The sequence below is a fragment of the Silene latifolia genome, chromosome Y (genome assembly GCF_048544455.1).
Source record: "Silene latifolia isolate original U9 population chromosome Y, ASM4854445v1, whole genome shotgun sequence".
NCBI classification, from domain to species: domain Eukaryota; kingdom Viridiplantae; phylum Streptophyta; class Magnoliopsida; order Caryophyllales; family Caryophyllaceae; genus Silene; species Silene latifolia.
Window position 1 is genome coordinate 480,196,088 of NC_133538.1, and position 20,934 is coordinate 480,217,021.

The 20,934-nt window shown below is 40.3% G+C and overlaps 1 protein-coding gene across 1 annotated transcript; it reads right to left on the reverse strand.

The window, feature by feature from the left end:
• Positions 1–19,963: 19,963 nt before the first annotated feature.
• On the reverse strand, positions 19,964–20,719 carry LOC141633020 (uncharacterized). Its single transcript, XM_074445517.1, has one exon. The coding sequence runs from the start codon at positions 20,717–20,719 to the stop codon at positions 19,964–19,966; it is 756 nt and encodes a 251-aa protein (XP_074301618.1).
• Between the last annotated feature and the right edge of the window lie 215 nt (positions 20,720–20,934).

The window sequence follows — 20,934 nt, forward strand, 5'->3', positions numbered from 1 at the left end:
GGAGGGATCAAGAGTCTTGCTTATATAATAGATGGCATGAAGAGCGTTTCCTACCCGTTGGCCAAGAACCGCTCCAACGGCGTAGTTACTAGCATCACACATAATCTCGAACGGTAGTTCCCAATTTGGAGGTTGAATGATCGGTGCCGAGATTAGTGCTTCCTTGATTCTATTAACGGCTTCAACACACTCATCAGTTAAATGGAATTGGGCATCTTTAAGTAAGAGTTGAGTGAGGGGTTTCGCTATTTTTGAAAAATCTTTTATGAAACGACGATAGAAACCCGCGTGACTGAGAAAACTTCTTACCCCTCTAACATTCACGGGAGGTGGGAGTTTCTCTATCACCTCAACCTTAGCTTTATCGATCTCGATGCCCTTTTCCGAAATTAAATGACCCAAAACTATTCCTTCATTGACCATGAATTGACACTTTTCCCAATTTAAAACAAGACTAACATCTTCACATTTTTGCAATACAAGAGAAATATTATGCAAACATGAGTCAAAGCCCTTTCCATAAACGCTAAAATCATCCATAAAAACTTCCATTATGGTCTCTAGTTAGTCGGAGAAGACACTCATCATGCATCTTTTGAAAGTGGCGGGGGCATTACATAAGCCAAAAGGCATCCTCTTATACGCAAAAGTACCATAAGGACATGTGAAGGTGGTCTTATGTTGGTCATCCGGGTGTATAGGGATTTGGATGAATCCCGAATACCCATCAAGGTAACAAAAGAATTTGTTAGAGGCTAACCTCTCAAGCATTTGGTCAATGAATGGTAGGGGGAAATGATCCTTTCTTGTTGCGGAATTCAATTTTCGATAGTCAATACACATACGCCAACCGGTGATCTTCCTTGTGGGTATTAACTCGTTATTTTCGTTTGTCACCACCGTGGTACCTCCTTTCTTAGGTACCACTTGAACGGGGCTAACCCACAAAGAGTCCGATATGGGATATATGATTCCCGCATCAAGTAATTTCATAACCTCTCCTTTGACAACTTCTTGCGTATGGGGGTTTAATCTTCTTTGAGGTTGAATGGTAGGTCTATGGTTCTCCTCTAGATGAATTCTATGCATACAAAAGTGGGGACTTATCCGCTTAAGGTCATCTAGACTATAACCTATAGCCTTTTCATGTTGTTTCAACACATCAAGCAATTTTCCCAATTGGTTTTCATCAAGTCTATCATTAACAATCATGGGTTTGGTCTTTGATTCATCAAGGTAAGCATATTTCAAATTTGGGGGAAGCGGTTTTAGAGTAGGGGCTTGTACCTCACTTTACTCCTTTTAAGGTTCATTGATAATTTGCTCCATTTCCATTAGACATTCCATTCTCATTGCATACTCAACTTGTTCTTCGTTCTCATCAATCTCATCACACTCGAATTCCATGACGAATTCCTCTTGCTCTTGAGCTTGTAAGATGTTTTCTAGGATGGATTTTTCATCTTCTATAGGTTGACATGCTTCCACAAGGATGTTATGTACTAATTCGGATTGTGCATGAGTAAGTTCTTTGTTAGCTAGAGCGGCCTCAAAAAGATCTACCTCCAATTCCCATTAAATATTTTTAGCCTCACTTGCTTCCAAGGCTTCCAATGCTTGCATGGGATCTTTGAAGAAAAGGTATACTTAAATGGTCCTCTACAAAACAATCTATAAGGTCCATCTTGCAAAATATCGAACAACTCGAAAATAGTTAGAACAAACCTGGAGGAATTTACTTCCCCAAGGCAAAGAAAGACACAACTAATAACAATATAAGAAAATCTAAATCAAGTTAACACCGTCCCCGGCAACGGCGCCATTTTTTGGTCGGACTCTCGAGGAGGTTTAGTTTTCAGTACTTGTCGTTAGGAGCACCTAGACCAAAACACAATTTATAACTTCACAAACAACTCTACAATTAGTAAAGAGGCAAGTAGAGGTCGGATCCCAAGGGACGAGAATTGAGATGAGATTTTCTATTACAACTAGTGGTGTCTAAGGGTGTCACAATTTGGGGTTTGAAGTAGAAGATCACTAAACTAAATAGCAATGAAAGTAAACAAGCAAGATGATTAAAAAGGGATGTAAACAATTGATAAAAGGCACTAGGGTGTCATGGGGTCATAAGGGATTCATGGGAATTGATCATACAAACATATTCTCAAATTATAAGCAAGCAATTATTGTTATGATGGATCGAGTTGGTTTATATCTTACAATCCTAGGAAAGTTTGGGTCCCGGAGCCGAATCGATTAGATTGTACAACACCTACAAGTCGACTTAATCTTCCCTACTCAACTATATGCATGGTCTAATGAGACTCGAGTTGGTTTATGTCTTACAAGTCTCATTGAAAAGATAGGTGATGGGTAAAAAATGCAAGGATTCATAGGCTCGCAATTCATCAAACATAACATGTGCATAAATTGAGATCACAACAAGCAAGCAAATAAACTATGAAAATATATTAAATTAAGCATGAATCATCCCCCATGCTAGTTTCCCCTAATTACCCATTAACCCTAGCTAAGGAAACTACTCACTCATTATCATGTTGAACATGCTAGCAAGGTTGTCAATCATACCAACAAAGTGAAACATGATGAATAAATGAAAGTTATTAACAATAATTAAAAAGGGATTAAGAGAATTATACCTACTAATGATTCCAATACTAAATCAAAGAATAATAGAAGTACTTGATGATAGATTGGAAGGTTGTCAATCTCCCAATAATAACCCAAATAATCTTCAATTACCCAAAACAAAGGATGAACAAGAGAGAGATTAAGGAAATGAAACTGGTATTAAAACTTGATTAAATGTTGATTACAAGATTAAAGAGAGATTTGATTGATATTAACTACACTAGAGATTGCTAAGAAGAACATCCTCTTCTAATTAACCTAATGGGGTATTTATAGTGGGGATTAGTTACATAGATTAGGGTTTACTAAGGGCTTAAATGACGATTAAGTCCTTGAGGAATCGCCGGTCTCTAGGGAGACTCCGGTCTCCCTTTTGCCGGTCTTGGAAAAATATGCGCATCCTTCCTTGAAGCTTGTAGAAGAGGAAATGTTAGAGAATCCGGGCGTCCAGGGCACGGGACGGGCGGATTCTGGTGATTCTGGACGGGCGTCCAGAAGAGGAAGACGGGCGGATTGGACGTGTTTTGGACGGGCGTCCACAAGGGGAAGACGCTTGGATTGTGGTTGCAGGACATGCGTCTTGTGAACAATCCGCTCGGATTGTCTTACAGCTTCTTTCTTTCTTCTTTTCTTCCTTTTTCTTCATAAAATCCTTGAGGATTTCCTCGGGGATACAAGGATCTTTTCTCATCATTGCCCATCTACTATAGTATGTACAAAGGCGTTATAATCTTGTCTTCTCTTTGATGCTTGGTCATTGAATTCAATCAATTTAGCTCTATTTTGCCATGAAAATGCAAGGTTTGCACTCCTTTCCTACCAAGGACACAAAACCTCAAAGAATATGCAAAACAAAGGACTAAAGACAATAAATGACCCAAATATGCGCTAAAAAGCATGGGAACAAGGCTAATTCGGGGACTAAATATGCTCTAATTATGGTCACATCATGGATAGCGATTGACGTCATCCATACCATGGTGCTTACTCTTGTTTGTATCAAGGACTTTCACTACTTGAGGAAATGGACTAGGAATCGGCCTTACTCTTGTTTGGTACGAGCCTCTCCACAGACCCCGGGTTTGATTGTTCGGTATGGCAACCCCCCCTTTAAACCAAAAACCCTTTTAAATGCACTCAACATCCCGTTTTAATGCTTGTATATTGTTTGTACCATACGTGATCACCCTTTTCTAAACAAAACCATGTCGATTTTTGTAAAATTCAAAATCCTTCTTTAACATGTAAAATTTCGAAAAATTGGGCCTAACATTAGCGCAAAACAAGCCGAAACTCTGTCCAATTGTCAAGTCAAAATTCGGGCCTCAAAACCCATTTCAAAACATCACTTCGAGTCCACTCCTACAACTACACTAAAGTTGACTAGGACCAACATTTGTCAAATTTTGTCATTTCCTCAAAGCTCACTGACACAGGTAGCACACTCCCACTTCACGAGTCAAAACATTTCTTTTCAAGTAAGTGTGCTAGAGTGGTCGATCGTGTTTTGATTCATCGTCGATCTCTTATTCAGTTTCCAAGATGCCTGGAACAAGCGACGTGAACTTCAATCAACTCCAGGATAGTAATGATCAAATCCTAACTGCGCTAGCTCGTCTCCAAGTTACTCAAGACCAAGTGCATGATCGCCTTGACACCATTGAGGGCCGAATATATGCCGTAGAAACGAGGATGCCTCCTCGAGAAAGTGAAATCGTTGATTACTTCGTGAAATACTTCGGGGACGAAAACCCTCCCATGGGTATGACTGCAGCTGAGAAACGACTCCAATACTTAGAGGAGCAATTGATGTATCTTAAAGGGGATGACATTTATAGGGAGAATAATCGCAAGTATGAGGCCGTGAGTTTCAAGTTGCCAACCAACTTCAACATGACGGATATCCTTAAATTCAAGGGACATGAAAACCCTTTGAACCATATCCGTGCCTTCAAGGATTACATGTCTGTCAAGGGCATTAAACCCGAGATGTTCTTAAGGATCTTCCCTTCATCTCTTGACACCATCCCAAAGCAATGGTTCTATTCGCTAGATCACAAGAAATTTGCTACTTGGGACGATGCCGCAATCGATTTTGCTAAACAATATGCGGATAATGCTGAAATCCAAGTCAACATGCGCACTTTAGAGGTTCTTACCCAAAATGACAAAGAAGGTTTCACCGATTTCCTAAGTCGGCGGAGGAAGACTAGTACTCAACTTGTTGAACGTCCGAATGAGGCTACCCTTGTGGAGAAATTCGTGGACAATCTAAAGCCCATCTATGCAAATCATTTGAGGTATAAAAACATCAAGACTTTCGAAGATTTGACCGTACTAGGGACAAGGATCGAAGATGACATTCGTAAATGGCTCTTGTCCAAAACGATGGGTCGTGGATATCAAGGCTCAACAAGTCGTTCTTACGGCTCTACTAGCAAGACTGATGAAGTTAACCTCCTTGACCTTTCTAAAAAGAGTCAGGAAATCATAAATCTAGGGGACACATATTCCAACGCTCTGAAAATATTGATAAAACTCGGGAAACTTCAACCCATAGGCCCTACGCCTGAACCAGAAAAGAAATCCAAGTCTGGGATGAGAATTCGTACTGCGAATACCATAGAGGTATGAGACATGATACAGAGAAATGCTATAAATTGAAAAATGTACTTCAAGACATGATTGAAGACAGTCGCCTACCAATACCACTTGGAGGTAAGCCTAACAACACTAAGAATCCTCTTGGAGTTCTAGTGATTACAAATGAAGAATCTACCATAGATTATTCACATCTCATCTCCCCAGTCGAAGATGAAGTACCTGCAATAGAAAATGGAGGGAACTACTCCACCGTTTCTCCAATCATCACCGTGAGTCTACTACTTGGAGAAGATTAATTTGTTAGAGCCGCGCAGGACGAGATCATTACTATGATACTTCAAGATGATCACTTCAACCCTACCGCATTAATCACAGAAATCAACACCAATCAGCAGAAAGGATGGAGAAAATCGATTAAGTGGACAGACAACCAAGGAAGACTCTTCAAGCACACTACTGGAGAAGGAGAGATGTTCAAAGGAGAACCAGAAGGCGATGAATTCGAGTCAGAGTCAGAGTCGGAGACTAGAGAAGTTCCTAGAGAGTCCCCTCCTGTCGTCATCCCCACTCCCCTCGTTTCTCCTAGCCTAGTGTCTAATAGCAACAGTAGTTCGGGAACTATCCCAACCGCTATCCCTTTACCGCCACTGACCACAGATCAGATGGCTTCTCTGTTTCAACTTTTCTCAAATCTTAATATGAATAAATCAGGTTCTGCTTACTCTTCGTGTTATCTTGAATGCAATTTTGTTTACGTTGATGATGAGGATGACCCAGACCCTAACTCAATCGAGATACCTCCCTACATAGCCAAACAAATACTACAAGAGGGGGAAGGGGGATCTGTGATAGAAGATACTGAACCCATCAACGTAGGAACTGAACTAGAACCCCAAGAACTTAGGATATGTACAACTCTGAGCCCCACCGAAAGGGCCAATTTCATAGACCTCCTACACGAGTTCAAAGACGTTTTCGCTTGGTCCTACAAAGATATGCCAGGGATCGACAGGGAGATTGCAGAGCATATAATCCCAATCAAACCAGGGTTCAAACCCGTGAAGCAGAAACTTCAATGAATGAGGACGGAATGGGCTCTCAAGATCAAAGAAGAAGTCAATAAACAATTCAAAGCCGGGTTCATCAAAGTTTCCGAGTACTCAGATTGGGTGGCTGATACCGTCGTAGATTACCAAAGATAAATTTATAATCCAAACTACTACTATAGCTAGTGGCAGTCAGGGTTGAACCACAGAGAGGCGATGCAATTAATAGTTGTCCGATTTTAGTCTTAATATAACAAATGTATGGGGGTTTGTTTTGAATTTTTCTATAACTAAAGTAAATAAATGAGTGATGTAAGAAACTGAATGAAATCAAAAATTTAAAGAGATGCTAATATGGTCGGTTTACTATAATTTCGGCGACAGTATCCTAGGTAAGTCTAAGTCGATCACGTGAGACGGGAAAATAAGAAGTCCTCTCGGTCCATTGTTAACAGGTAACATCTTTCGATCTAGCTACGGGTCCCTAATATCACTAATGATGACTCTCGTCCTGAAAAGTGATTTACAAGTCTAAATTAACTTATCTCTCGATCTTATTAATTTAGTCGTCTTAAATAAGTAGTCTATTTCCCTCCCATATCTTTCGATCTTAACGGGTCGGTCAATTCCTAAGCATTCAACTAGTCGCGTGCACTCGATTCGTCAAAAATAGCAATTAAATTAATTAAAACGAAGTTCATCTCACGGGAGTCAATCGATCGACCAAGTAGGCCAGTCGATCAACCATGGCGCGATTTCAGCCTTCCTATTTTACGCCGCCTACACTACAGATCCCCTACATCTTAGCACGATGGGTTTAGCTACTCATGATGAAAGTAATAACAACAATAAAATTAACTAGTAAAGCAAACGAATTCATACTTAAATTAACTAAATAAATAACTAACATGAAACGATAATTCGGCTTTGGGAGATCTAAACTAGCAAGTCTAACTACGGAGGAATTTAAAGCAATAAACTGAACAAAGAACAGAAGAATACCGTAAGAAGAATTCTAGAGGAAAGAACCAAAGCTTAATGTGAAAGGTAAATTTTATTGACGAAAACTAAACTAAACTAATGAATATTGAATTGTATGTTAAGAACTCAATGATAAAAACTGGATGATCGATGCTGAGGAGGAGTTATGTTATATCGAAACATTCACGCAACCTAATCCTCATAACCTAATTACAATGGGCTTCTAACTTCTCGTCTTTTAATTCCCGTCAGATTAATGGTTTGGTCGATCGACCACTGGGACCGGTCGATCGACTGAAATGCATTGAACAGTAGCTTCTGTAAGTCGTGCTCTGGTCGATCGACTGAAAACACCAGTCTATCGACTACTGCAACAGGTACTTGGCTCCAACAGCTTCGTAAATTCATCTTTCGGGCCTCGATACGCGCACCAAGTTCGCTTCCCGAGTCTTTACGCCATGTCAAATGCAATGCTAAGTACTCGGGGATGGATTCGGCTTGATTTCCGCTGAATTCATCACATTTCTGCAATATTATACAAAAACACGAAAGTAGACGGAAATAGGGAAAATAGTAGCTTAAACTACACAAATGAGCTCTGAAATGCGTGTAAAATAGGGTGTAAAACATCATATAAATGACACGCATCAGTGGCTAACATAGTACCCGTACCCAAAAAGGATGGGAGAATCCCTGTTTGTGTTGACTTTAGAGACTTAAACAAAGCAAGCTCTAAGGATGACTTTCTTCTACCACATATCGACATATTAGTGGATAATACAGCGGATCACGCATTGCTATCCTTCATGGATGGATACGCGAGATATAACCAGATCAAGATGGCCTTAGAGGACATGCATAAGACCGCCTTCGTCACTGAATGGGGAACCTACTGTTACACGGTCATGCCGTTTGGGTTAATCAACGCTGGAGCTACATACCAACGCACTGCAACTACGCTCTTACATGACATTATGCATAAAGAAGTTGAGGTATACGTAGATGACATGATTGACAAGTCCAAGGAAAGAGAGGGACATATTGCGAACCTTCACAAATTTTTCTCGAGGCTACGGAAGTACAACATGAGGCTCAATCCTTAGAAATGCGCATTCGGAGTGACATCTGGCAAACTCCTGGGATACGTGGTTAGCCAACGAGGTATAGAAATAGACCCTTCAAAGATCAAAGCTTTAATCGAAATGCCGCAACCTCAAACAGAGAAACAAGTTAGGGGATTCCTAGGCAAAGTACAATACATCAGTCGATTCATATCGAAACTCACCATGATCTGCGAACCTATATTCAAGAAGTTAAAGAAAACAGATCACACCATGTGGGATGATGACTGTCAGAAGGCTTTTGACCGAATCAAGAAAATACTAGCCAAACCACCAGTGCTCATGCCACCTCAACGGGATCAACCTCTTGGTTTATATCTCACGGTAACTGAAACGGCCATGGGCGCCATGCTAGCTCAAACCGTAGGAAAAGAAGAAAGAGCCATCTAATACCTTAGTAAGAAGTTCTTGGAGTACGAGTGCAAATACACACCACAAGAGAAGACATGCCTCGCTCTTGTGTGGGCAACGAAGAAGCTACGCCACTACATGCTTAGCTACTCCGTCAAAATATTCTCCAAAATGGATCCTATCAAATACCTCTTCGAGAAACCCGTTCTCAATGGACGTCTAGCGAGATGGAATTTGATGCTCTCTGAGTTCGATCTTAAATATGTACCTTTGAAAGTCATAATGGGGCGCGCCGTTGCCGAATTCTTTGCAGAAAATACCATCAATGACACACAAACGATAGACACTTGGTCATTTCCGGATGAGGATATACTCCAAACAGATGTAGACTCCTGGGACCTCTATTTTAATGGAGCATCGAACTTAAGAGGATTTGGAATAGGGGTGTTGCTCATTTCTCCTAAAGGCGAGCATACACCAATCTCTTTCAAACTCGACTTCGAGGTGACAAATAACGCTGCAGAATACGAAGCCTGTCTCATTGGATTGCAAGCGGCAGTAAGTTTAGGCATCAAGAATCTTCTAGTACACGGAGATTCCTCTTTGATCATCAACCAAGTTACGGGATCTTGGAAAATCCGAAGCGAAAGCCTGGCGCCTTATTAAGCCAGAATAGACCAAGTAGCCTAATTCTTCGATCAAGTAACCTACTTACATCTACCTCGAGAAGAAAATCAATTTGCGGATGCTCTTGCAAAACTCTCATCTTTGATTAACATGTCGGATAGTATGGTAGAAATGCCTTTATGCATCGAACGAAAATCAGAGCCAGTTTATGTGCACCAAATCACTGATGAAGAGGAAATTGCGAAGGAACCCTGGTTCCAAGCAATCCTAAACTTCAAACTCAACGACAGCTATCCACCAGAAATGGACAAAAGGGGACAACGCGCTATCCGTTTACTAGCTTCCCAATACATCCTCATGCAAGGAGAGCTATACAAAAGAACACCTCTGGGTGTAATCCTACGTTGTCTTGATCATTCACAGGCACGAAAAGTGATGGAAGAAGTCCATGATGGAGAATGTGGCCCTCACATGAGTGGACCCATGATGACAAAGAAAATCACACGTTTAGAATATTATTGGACCACGATGAAACCTGATTGCATCAAATATGTGAGACATTGCCATAATTGCCAGATCTTCGGAAATGTGCAACATGTCCCTCCCTCATTGCTTTACACCATTACATCTCCCTGGCCATTTTCTGCTTGGGGAATTGACATCATCGGCAAGATCACTCCAGCCGGAATAGGAGGTCACTATTTCATCCTAGTAGCAATCGATTACTTCACCAAGTGGGTAGAAGCGGCTTCCTACACCAGTCTTATAGCTAAGAATGTGGCAAAGTTCATACAAACCAATATCATCTGTCGATATGGTTGCCCACTTGAGATCATCAGTAACAATGGATCACATTTCCAAGCTGATACTGAACAATTGCTAGCCAAATAAAAAATCAAGCATCACCACTCCTCGCCATATAGACCACAAACCAATGGCGCGGTAGAGGCAGCGAATAAAAACGTTGTCACAATTCTCAAGAAAATGATTGACAATTATAGAGATTGGCCGAGCAAGATACCCTTTGCTTTATGGGGATACCGTACATCCGTTAGGACGCCCACTGGGGCTACTCCTTTCTTTTTGATCTACGGCATGGAGGCCGTTCAACCAGTCGAGCTACCATCCTTGCGTATTTTACTCGAAAGTCAAATACCCGAAGCCGATTGGAAGAGGGACAGATATGAAGAACTCATTCTCCTGGATGAACGAAGGTTACGTGCATTACATAATGTGCAAACATATCAGGCGCGTATCAAACGAGCCTTCAACAAAAAGGGTTAAGCCAAGAAACATCAAAGAAGAAGATTTGGTCCTCAAATCCATTAGGGCTCTTTTACCTGTCGATCCACGAGGAAAATTCAAACCCAATTGGGCCGGGCCATTCCTAGTCAAGTCCGTACTTCCAGGGGAGGCGGTTAGGATCACATACCTAGACGGGAACGAATTTACCAACCCAACAAACCTTGACCAATTTAAACGTTATTATGCCTAGAATAGGAGCAAAAACGCACCTCGCGTAACCTCACGTGTCGCTCTTGTGGCACAAAATAAACGGCCCCTGGCCAAGCTGAATCAAGCTAATGTCATCTTGCTCTTGTATTTTGACAATTCGTCATTCTCATATCATCAAATAAACTAAATTGCATTTTCAGAGTAAGTAAAGCACATGCTTATTTTCTAAAGTTCATTACAAGCTCTTGCTTAGAATAATTATTCTTTTACATTTACTCGAACTACGCGCAAGGGTTTTATTTCATTTTTTAATGAATACGTAGGCAATCCTTCACGGGACACAACCCACTTAATCGCTTTAAATGTAAATAGAAGAACATTTGAAAATGCATTTGAAATTCGACAAGAATAATGAAAAGAAAACCACAACGGTTTCATAACCAATTAACCTCTTTTATTTCATTTCATAATAATAATTCGTTACATAATAAAATCATAATAAAAATAAATAGGCTAAGATTCTAAAAAACCCACCTTCTTATTACAATAATAATAATAATAAATAATAATAAGTGACATAGGCTACTCTTCCATTTTCCCTTTGCATTTGTCATTTTTATCATACTTCTTGTCGCGACCTCGAGTCGGACGCTCCTACGCCACTTCCGACCTAATCACCAATGGTCTCTCTCGTAGTCTTGCTTTGCCATTCTTGCCAACCACCATCTCGACGGCAGGAGAAGTCTTCGGTTTCTTTGAAAGATGAACAACTCGAAACCCGGCTTCTTCCTCTCCCTCGGTCAGGTGCTTCTCCTTCTCCTTTTCCACCTCGCGAACCGTGTAGTCAACTGGTTCACGCTTCCTCAGTCTCTCGCGCTCCTCCGGAGTAGCAGCCTTCCTCCACCGCATATAGGAATCTGACACCCATAGAGCACAGACAGAAGAATTCAAGAACCAAATGTTCCTCTGAGCCCATTTGATGGCCCACTCTCTTTGACTCTCCGTAGTAAGCGCCACGGTAGTCTGCGGGACAGTGTCAAGATTCGGGATCATCTTCTTCAATCCAACCTGCTTCATCAACCTCTCCGGGAAGATGCATATCATAAACTCCAAGCCGGGAATGCGAACAGCTCGGATAGGATCCAGGGAAGATACTCCAGTAACAGATTTGAGGTGCCACCATGGTACGATCCATCTAATTAAGGGGCCATCTTCACTTTTCAATTTGTTTTCCCAGTAGTTGCACACTTGAGTGAAGTCCACCATGTAAAGCCTGATCCTCATTGCAATCGAAGGAGCATGGTAAGAAGGAACATTAGCTGGGGGCTCGATCAATCGAAGACGCTCCATAAGCCAAACCTACCAAAAGCGGGTATTAGAAAACGAAAAAAAAGAACAAAAAAACAAAACAAACGAAAAAAAAGAAAAAAAAAGAAAAAAACAAAAGTATTTTTTTACCTGCAAAATAATGCGACTTCCCAAATACGGTAGGTCGCGGTTGGCTTTCCTGTTATCCAAGCCCAATAGGATCTCTCCTAAACACAAACAAGCTGGGCTCTTGCGCAGCTCCATTTGCTCAATTAGGCTCAAAAGACGAGGGTCGCCCCTCATGTCCTCATCAACATGCCCTTGAAGGACATATACGTGCAGTAGGCAAAACCCGAAAGCCCTTCGCCTTACAACATAAGAAACAGTAGGATCTGCCTTATTGATGAAGCGATCGATGAAATCCAACATTCGCACTCCTTTAGAAGTCACAAGACGGTCAACATCAACTCTGGCCAATCCAAGCAAGTCTCTAAACTTATTCTTATACCCTTGAGAAGTGGAGGGAACGGCAGGCAAATGTTCCGGATCCCAACCACCAATCGCAGTAATCTCCTCAGGAATGGGCAAATGTCTCCTCCAGGAAAGGCAAATACGTGATGATTAGGGTCCCAATAGTCAAGACAAGCATCGAGAAACGGTTTGACTACCATGATCAATTTTAAGCTCAAAAGTGCTCCAAAATTATAAGCACCCATGTCATACTTCTCCACACTAGAGAACTCATTTGTCTATTCTTTTAGACGAATTTCAAGAGTATTCATGATGTAGGCTTATTTTTGGAAGTTTTGTGTAATATGACGAAGTAAGACGGAAGAGTTATGTGAACAAAACCTCCTTCGACGTCTCTATTTATACTAAAAGCTGTTTCCTAAAATCCGTCAGAACGGACACACTGGGGAATAGGCGCAGCAGGTGCTGCGCCTCTTCGAAAGGACGCAGCTCTTGCTGCGCCTCTTCCTCAACTGTTTTTCAGTGATTTTCCGCGTTGGATCTTTCCTAAATCCCTCAACGAATAATTTTCTATTCATACGGGTTATTATTTTGGTAAATGTGTCAAGTTACCATATTTCGTGTTTCCTAATTTTGCGGGCACGCATATCGAGACGATGTCGACATTTTCGTCATTTTAGCGCACTTGAACATTCCTTTTAATTTTCTTTTTTGGGGAATCATGATGTGACCACAATTAGAGCATATTTAGTCCCCGAATTAGCCTTGTTCCCATGCTTTTTAGTGCATATTTGGGTCATTTATTGTCTTTAGTACTTTGTTTTGCATATTCTTTGAGGTTTTGTGTCCTTGGTAGGAAAGGAGTGCAAACCTTGCATTTTCATGGCAAAATGAGGCAAAATTGATTGAATTCAATGACCAAGCATCAAGGAGAGACAAGATTAGAAGGCCTTTGTACATACTATAGTAGATGGGCAATGATGAGAAAAGATCCTTGCATCCCCGAGGAAATCCTCAAGGATTCTATGAAGAAAAAGGAAGAAAAAAAGATAAAGACCAACATGAAGGGATTTTCAATCCCTATATTGGTAATGCCATCGATAAAGACCAACATGAAGGACAACAAGGGCAAAGGTCTATTGAGGATCTTTATCATGACAATGAACAAGCTTTTGACTACTTTTTCAAGGTGTTGAGCAACATCAACAACACCTTGGACATGCCCCCATGACATCTCACTAAGGATGAGAGTTTGGTGGAGTCCTCTCCAAACCACCATTTGTAAATATTTCTAACTCCCTAACTCGCATTTTAATTCTTGCATTGCATTTTTGTCATTTTTCTCATTTTTGGATTTTTATGCTTTGGTCAAGGTAATTATCATTTTTGAGAGAAGTGAGGGAGGGACTAATGATTTAATTGATGTGTAGTGCTTTAGCTTAGTGTGGGGATAGCGATTGCCTAGGCTATTCATGCCTTAGTAATGCCCTTACAATGAAGAACACGGGATTTGAAAAATGAAAAATGACAAGGGATATGCAACTGCACGGATGAAACTGAATCCGGGTAGACCAGGGAGAATCTGAGCATCCTTAAGGGGAATCCGCTCGTCTTCAGGGAATCCGAGCGTCTTTGGCAAAATCCGTCCGTCCAATTGAACTGAAAAATTGAAATTTTGGGACTGTTGAAGAATCCGAGCGTCCCAGCAGAGAAGACGCTCGTCTTGAAGAATCCGCTCGTCTTTGCAGAAAGACGCCCGTCTTTTTGCCAGTGCAAAATAAGAAAGCTTGTTGTATCAGAATCCGCCCATCTTCAGAAGAATCCGCTCGTCCCGCAGTCAAAGAATCCGAGCGGATTGTCTGAAAGACGCCCGTCTTTAGGCGAGAATCCTGAACCCAGAGTAGGCAGAATCCGAGCGTCCCGAAGGAAAAACGCCCGTCTTCCCCTGCAGTTTCAAAATTTTCGGGTGTTTTAAATACCCCTCCCACATTTATTTCTTCATTCATTCATTAAAAACACTACACATAAACCCCAAAAACCCCAAAACCCTCATCCTCTCCATCACCAAAACAATATTTCCTCAACCAAATTCAACAAAATCAAATCCAAACTTCCTTACAACAACAAATTAATCGCTCCTCTTCCAACAATAATCAATCCAAGCTCCAAAATCTTCAACCTTTGAGTCAATTTTTGAATTACAAAGGCAAAGCCTTTCATCTTAAAATCGATTTGGATATAATTGGAAATTGAAGGTTTTCACTCTTTTCTTGGTATAATCATCAATGGCAAGAACAAAAGGGTCAACCATCCGGGCATTAGAGTGTGGCACAAGGTCATCGGGAATACTATCATTGCAAGAAAAGACACTAACGAATTTACCAAGCTCGATTGTATTCTACTTGAGTCGGCCTTAAATATTGGAAGGGAATTCACCAAGCCTTACAGTTCTCTAAGGCTTTTGGTGGAAAGATGGCTCAATGTTGATTGTGCAAAGCAAGGCACCGCTTTTATTGTAAATGGAGGTCTAGACACTCTTTTGGCTAAGTACTTTGATCCGAATTTCAACAAGGATAGCAAGTATGTGGCGAAAAAAGGAGGTCATCTCATTGACATGGATGCCATGATTAACAAGTACAAGTGGGTTACGCATAATCCTCTTGACACAAAATATGGGTGGCTCACCAATGATGCTAGATCTTTTACTTTGCCTTCCAAGATATGCCGTTTGAGTGTCCATTGGACGAACTACCTTCTTCCCCTCTCAAAGGAAGCCGAATACATCATCCGTAAACAAAGGGGTGAAATTGAAATGCCCTCCTCCTCCATTGTCACACCACCCTATCCATTCAAATATCAAGAGTTCAAACCCGAAGGTGTTGAAGCGGGCAATGACTACATGACTCTACTTATGCAAGAGATGCACAAACAAGCTTATAAGGATCGGGAAGATGCATACTTAGCCCAATATCCACCCCTCATTCATTTAGCTAGGCAAGGACTACTTGATCCTTTATGTCCTTTGCCTAGTTGGGCGGATAGGGAAGTCTTCTTTCCAAGTGCATCTAGGGGTGAGATACCGGGTGACGATGAGGTTGTCGGTGATGAGGTTGTTGATGAAGGCATTGATGAAGAGGCTAATGAAGAAGAAGATGATGATGAAGGAAGTGAGCAAGGAAGTGAAGAGGGAGGTGGTGATGAGTCCACTTCTATTGAGGAAGATGATGACAATGATGATATGGTGGAAGACTAGCAAGCTTTGGAGGCTCCTACCCTCTTGAGGTTTGTCTACTTCTTTCTTTGTTTTATTTATTTTATCTTGATCATAGTTGGAGAGTCCTAGCAACATAGAGGTCTAACACCTCGGCCCCATTGAGGTGTTCTTATTTTATTGTTCCCAGTTTTTAAAATCCAAAATGACAAATTTAGTTTCATGCATTGCATCTTGTGTGCATGAACTACCCCAAACTTTAGGACATTAGAAATAATGTCTATCTCGGTTTGGGGAAGTACATGCATACCCAACGGGAGGTAATCTAAATTACGCTCTGCATCATAAACAAAAACCCATGCATCATGTAGTGTAGATTAGTATAGCTTGCATTTAGTGTTGAATTCATGCTTCACGTTTGCATAATTTCCCATCATTTTGGCCATTGAGGTCAATGCCCATATTAGTGTGGGGATGGGTAATTATAACTTAACTTTTATTCAAAAATCAAAAAAAATCAAAAAATTTCGAAAAACCATAAAAATTTGAAAATGCAAAAACAAGTTCATTTCCTTTGTAGTGTAGTCATGTATATATTGTATTTGTTCTATCCTTGTTCACATTTAATGACTACGCCACATCCGAGACATGAGGATCATGAAGACCGCATGGTATGATCTTTCCAATCTCCTTTTTCCTCTTTATGTTAATGACTATGTGGCTTTATTTTGATTGATGCGGTATAACAATGTGAACCTAGGACTTGCATTTAGCTTATATGTCATATTAGTTGGTAGAATCATTTGCATTAGGATGTTTATATGCTAGTTGCATCATGGCATGTAGTTGCATGTTAGAAAAATTTTGCGAAACCGTCTACTTGGGAAGCTTGACAAGTGTACATAGGCCCTAGTGGATGCTTTTTCTTCTTAAGACTTTTCTTGTTAGAATACTTGTAAAACACCCTAGGATGTGTCATGCTAGTATCCTTTGACCCATGGATTAAGGCCTAGTCAAGAGTACCTTGTGGTGTGATAACTCCTTGCCTACCGTTTATTCCAAGGTGACCCTTGAAACCATGCATCCATCCATCATCCATGTTCTACCACATTTTTGTCATCAAAGGGAATGGGTACAAAAAGAAATTAATTTGAGTTCAATGAAATGAAAAGTGAAAGAAAGTTTGCAAAATGCATCAAATGAAAAGAGGAACAAAAATAGACTCCTAAAGCTTCAAATATAAGGCACCCTCACTACATATGGGGTGACTTTGAAAATGTTCAAAAAGAAATGCAAAGAAAAGTTGAAAAGTTATCAAGTATTGAAAAGCCAAAAATCAAAAGAAATGGCAAAAGAAAGTGTTCTCAAATGTTATATGCCACAAGAAATTGGGGGGAAAAGCAAAAACAAAAGCAAACTCCCAAAGTGAAACTCAAATTCTATCGATCCCTTTATCCATCGTATCCATTTTTGTGCATGGTAGAGAGGGGACGACCCTTCTTCTTGTCTAGGCAAGAGGGAGAATTCCGCTATCCTCCAGTGTTTCTAACACCATAGGGACTCTTTTCTTGACGAAAGCATTTAACGATTGAGGACAAAGGTACCCTAGCTTGACACAATTTGGAGGTGATTTATTGGTATCCTTCTAGGCTTAGTAGTTTGAAGAAATTTCATCTATGAAGGAGTGTGTACCCTTGAATTGCTTCCCTTGTAGATAATTTCTGCCACTTATATGAGGAAAGTGGCTATTCTTTTGTAGATGCATCCATTACTTGTTTTGTGTGCTTAATGTTTGGATATGTCGCCATTTTGGCAAGACCCACCTTGCCTTGCAAGAAGGCATTCTACCTCATGGTTGTCTTGTTGTGAGTTGAAGGGGCGGAGTGAGACCCGCTAATTGTCTCATATCGGCTATGTTATTAGGTTAGTTTAAATAATGGTCCTAGTCTTTGTCACCTCTTTACTCGGGACGAGCAAAGGTTTGGTTTGGGGACATTTGATGTGACCATAATTAGAGCATATTTAGTCCCCGAATTAGCCTTATTCCCATGCTTTTTAGTGCATATTTGGGTCATTTATTGTCTTTAGTCCTTTGTTTTGCATATTCTTTGAGGTTTTGTGTCCTTGGTAGGAAAGGAGTGCAAACCTTGCATTTTCATGGCAAAATGAGGCTAAATTGATTGAATTCAATGACCAAGCATCAAGGAGAGACAAGATTAGAAGGCCTTTGTACATACTATAGTAGATGGGCAATGATGAGAAAAGATCATTGCATCCCCGAGGAAATACTCAAGGATTCTATGAAGAAAAAGGAAGAAAAGAAGAAGGAATGAAGCTGTAAGACAATCCGTGCGGATTGCCCTGAATCCGCCCGTCCAAGGCCTACAATCCGAGTGTCTTCCTCAGCTGGACGCTCGGCCAAAACCTCCACAATCCGCCCGTCTTATCCCTCTGGATGCCCGTCCAGAAACACCCAAATCCGCCCGTCCCGTGCCTAAGACGCCCGGATTCCCTGACAGCCTTTTCGTCTTCTACAAACTTAAAGGAAGTATGCACATCTTTTTCTAAGACCGGCGAAAAAGAGACCGGAGTCTCCCTAGAGACCGGCGATTCCTCGAGGACTTAATCGTCGTTTAAGTCCTTAGTAAACCCTAATTTATGTAACTAATCCCCACTATAAATACCCCAATAGTCTAATTAGAAGACATGTTCTTCTTAGCAATCTTTAGAGTAGTTAATATCAATCAAATCTCTCTTTAATCTTGTAATCAACATTTAATCAAGTTTTAATACAAGTTTTATTTCCTTAATCTCTCTCTCGTTCATCCTTTATTTTGGGTAATTGAAGATTATTTGGGTTATTATTGGGAGATTGACAACCTTCCAATCAAGCATCAAGTACTTCTATTATTCTTTGCTTTATTATTGGAATCATTAGTAGGTATAATTCTCTTAATCCCTTTTTAATTATTGTTAATTATCTTCATTTATTCATCATGTTTTACTTTGTTGGTATGATTGACAAACTTGCTAGCATGTTCAACATGATAATGAGTGAGTAGTTTCCTTAACTAGGGTTAATGGGTAATTAGGGGAAACCAACACGGGGAATGATTCATGCTTAAATTAATATGTTTTCATAGTTTGTTTGCTTGCTTGTTGTGATCTCAACTTATGCACATGTTATGTTTGATGAAATGCGAGCCTATGAATCCTTGCATTTTTTACCCATCACCTATCTTTTCAATTAGACTTGTAAGACATAAACCAACTCGAGTCTCATTAGACCATGCATATAGTTGAGTAGAGAAGATTAAGTCGACTTGTAGGTGTTGTACAATCTAATCGATTCGGCACCGGGACCCAAACTTTCCTAGGATTGTAAGATATAAACCAACTCGATCCATCACAACAATAATTGCTTGCTTATAATTTGAGAATTTGTTTGTATGATCAATTCCCATGAATCCCCTATGACCCCATGACACCCTAGTGCTTTTTATCAATTGTTTACATCCCTTTTAATTCATCTTGCTTGTTTACTTTCATTGCTATTTAGTTTAGTGATCTTCTACTTCAAACCCTAATTGTGACACCCTTAGACACCACTAGTTGCAATAGAAAATCTCATCTCAATTCCCGTCCCTTGGGATCCGACCTTTACTTGCCTCTTTACTAATTGTAGAGTTGTTTGTGAAGTTATAAATTGTGTTTTGGTCTAGGTGCTCCTAATGACAAGTACTGAAAACTAAACCCCTCACGAGGGATCACGACCAAATCATTTGACCAATTTAATTTAATTTATTCTTTTTTTACATTACATTTTTGTATTTAATCGAATTATATCATTTTTTCGAACTTTACCTCTTTTCCTTTTTGGAGAATCATTTCACTCTCCACTTCAAACTTACAAGTTTTTATTTTTTCTTTTTTTAAGGAGTAACCCTCCCTACCGTCCTGTCATTTCCGACCAAATTTTTGAATTTTTGCCATTTCCGACCAAATTTTTGCATTTGAATTTTCTTTTCTTTTTTCTTTTTTTTTTTTGGTGAAATGTAACAATTCCATTAAAAACCGTAACAAAAGTTACAACACCGTTTTTTGGTTACACAACAGTTTAAATTCCTAAAAGGAATCTACAAATACAATTTAACACTACTTAGCCACATAACATCTCGACTTACTAAATTAGGCAGAAGCCGTGAACTAACTCGCATTTTGAGTAACTTCATTATCTGTGAAACAACTAGAGTAGGCCTAAGAATACAGCCAGCAACTCTAGCCTGATTACGTTGGATCCATATGTGATATTGAGCTGCAAGAACAGCACACAGCAGGACCCCTTTCTTCAACTGTGAATGCTGCCCAGAACCTATCAGGTATACCAAATCAGTTGCAGGAAGAGCAACATCCAATAGTTGACCAAGCTCATCATAGATCTTTCTTGCATATTCACAAGTCTGGAACAAGTGAATATGATTTTCTATCCCCTTACCACATAGTAAGCATTCAGCATCAGCAGCTATACCTAGGGACAGCAGCCTCTCCTTGAGCAGAAGTGCCTCTCTAGCCACAAGCCAAGCTATAAATTGATGTTTAGGGATACACCAAGTATTCCAGATCTGTTTGTGCCATGTTACAGTATGGAATTTCTGTCTGAGAAGCTCATAACCACTTTTAATTGTATAGCCTTTAGTATCTAACACCCATTGCCCATTGGAATAACCAGCAGCCAGTTTATCCTTGATCCGACAAACTGACTTCCAACCCCAACTGATATCAGTCCCAGGTTGATAATCATCCCAGTTTTGGCCCTTTAAATAAATTTGATTGACCCACTTCACCCAAAGTCTATCTGGATTGTAATATATCCACCATACTAATTTGCCCATAGCTGCAATGTTCCAGATATGACTGTCTCTAAGTCCCAGTCCCCCCTCAGACTTGGGGGAGCAGATTTTCTCCCAACTCACTCTTGGACATCTAATAAAGTCAGGCCCTCCATCCCATAGATAATAAAGTCATTGTTTTGCGCTAATTTAGGCCATATGTACAAATACATGTTCTATGTGATTTCTGTGTAAATTTCGGCAGCATGACGGCATAA

Bases quoted from the DNA above. Each gene is read 5' to 3' on its own strand.
- LOC141633020 (XM_074445517.1), bottom strand. From the start codon at position 20,719: ATGGGCAAATTAGTATGGTGGATATATTACAATCCAGATAGACTTTGG.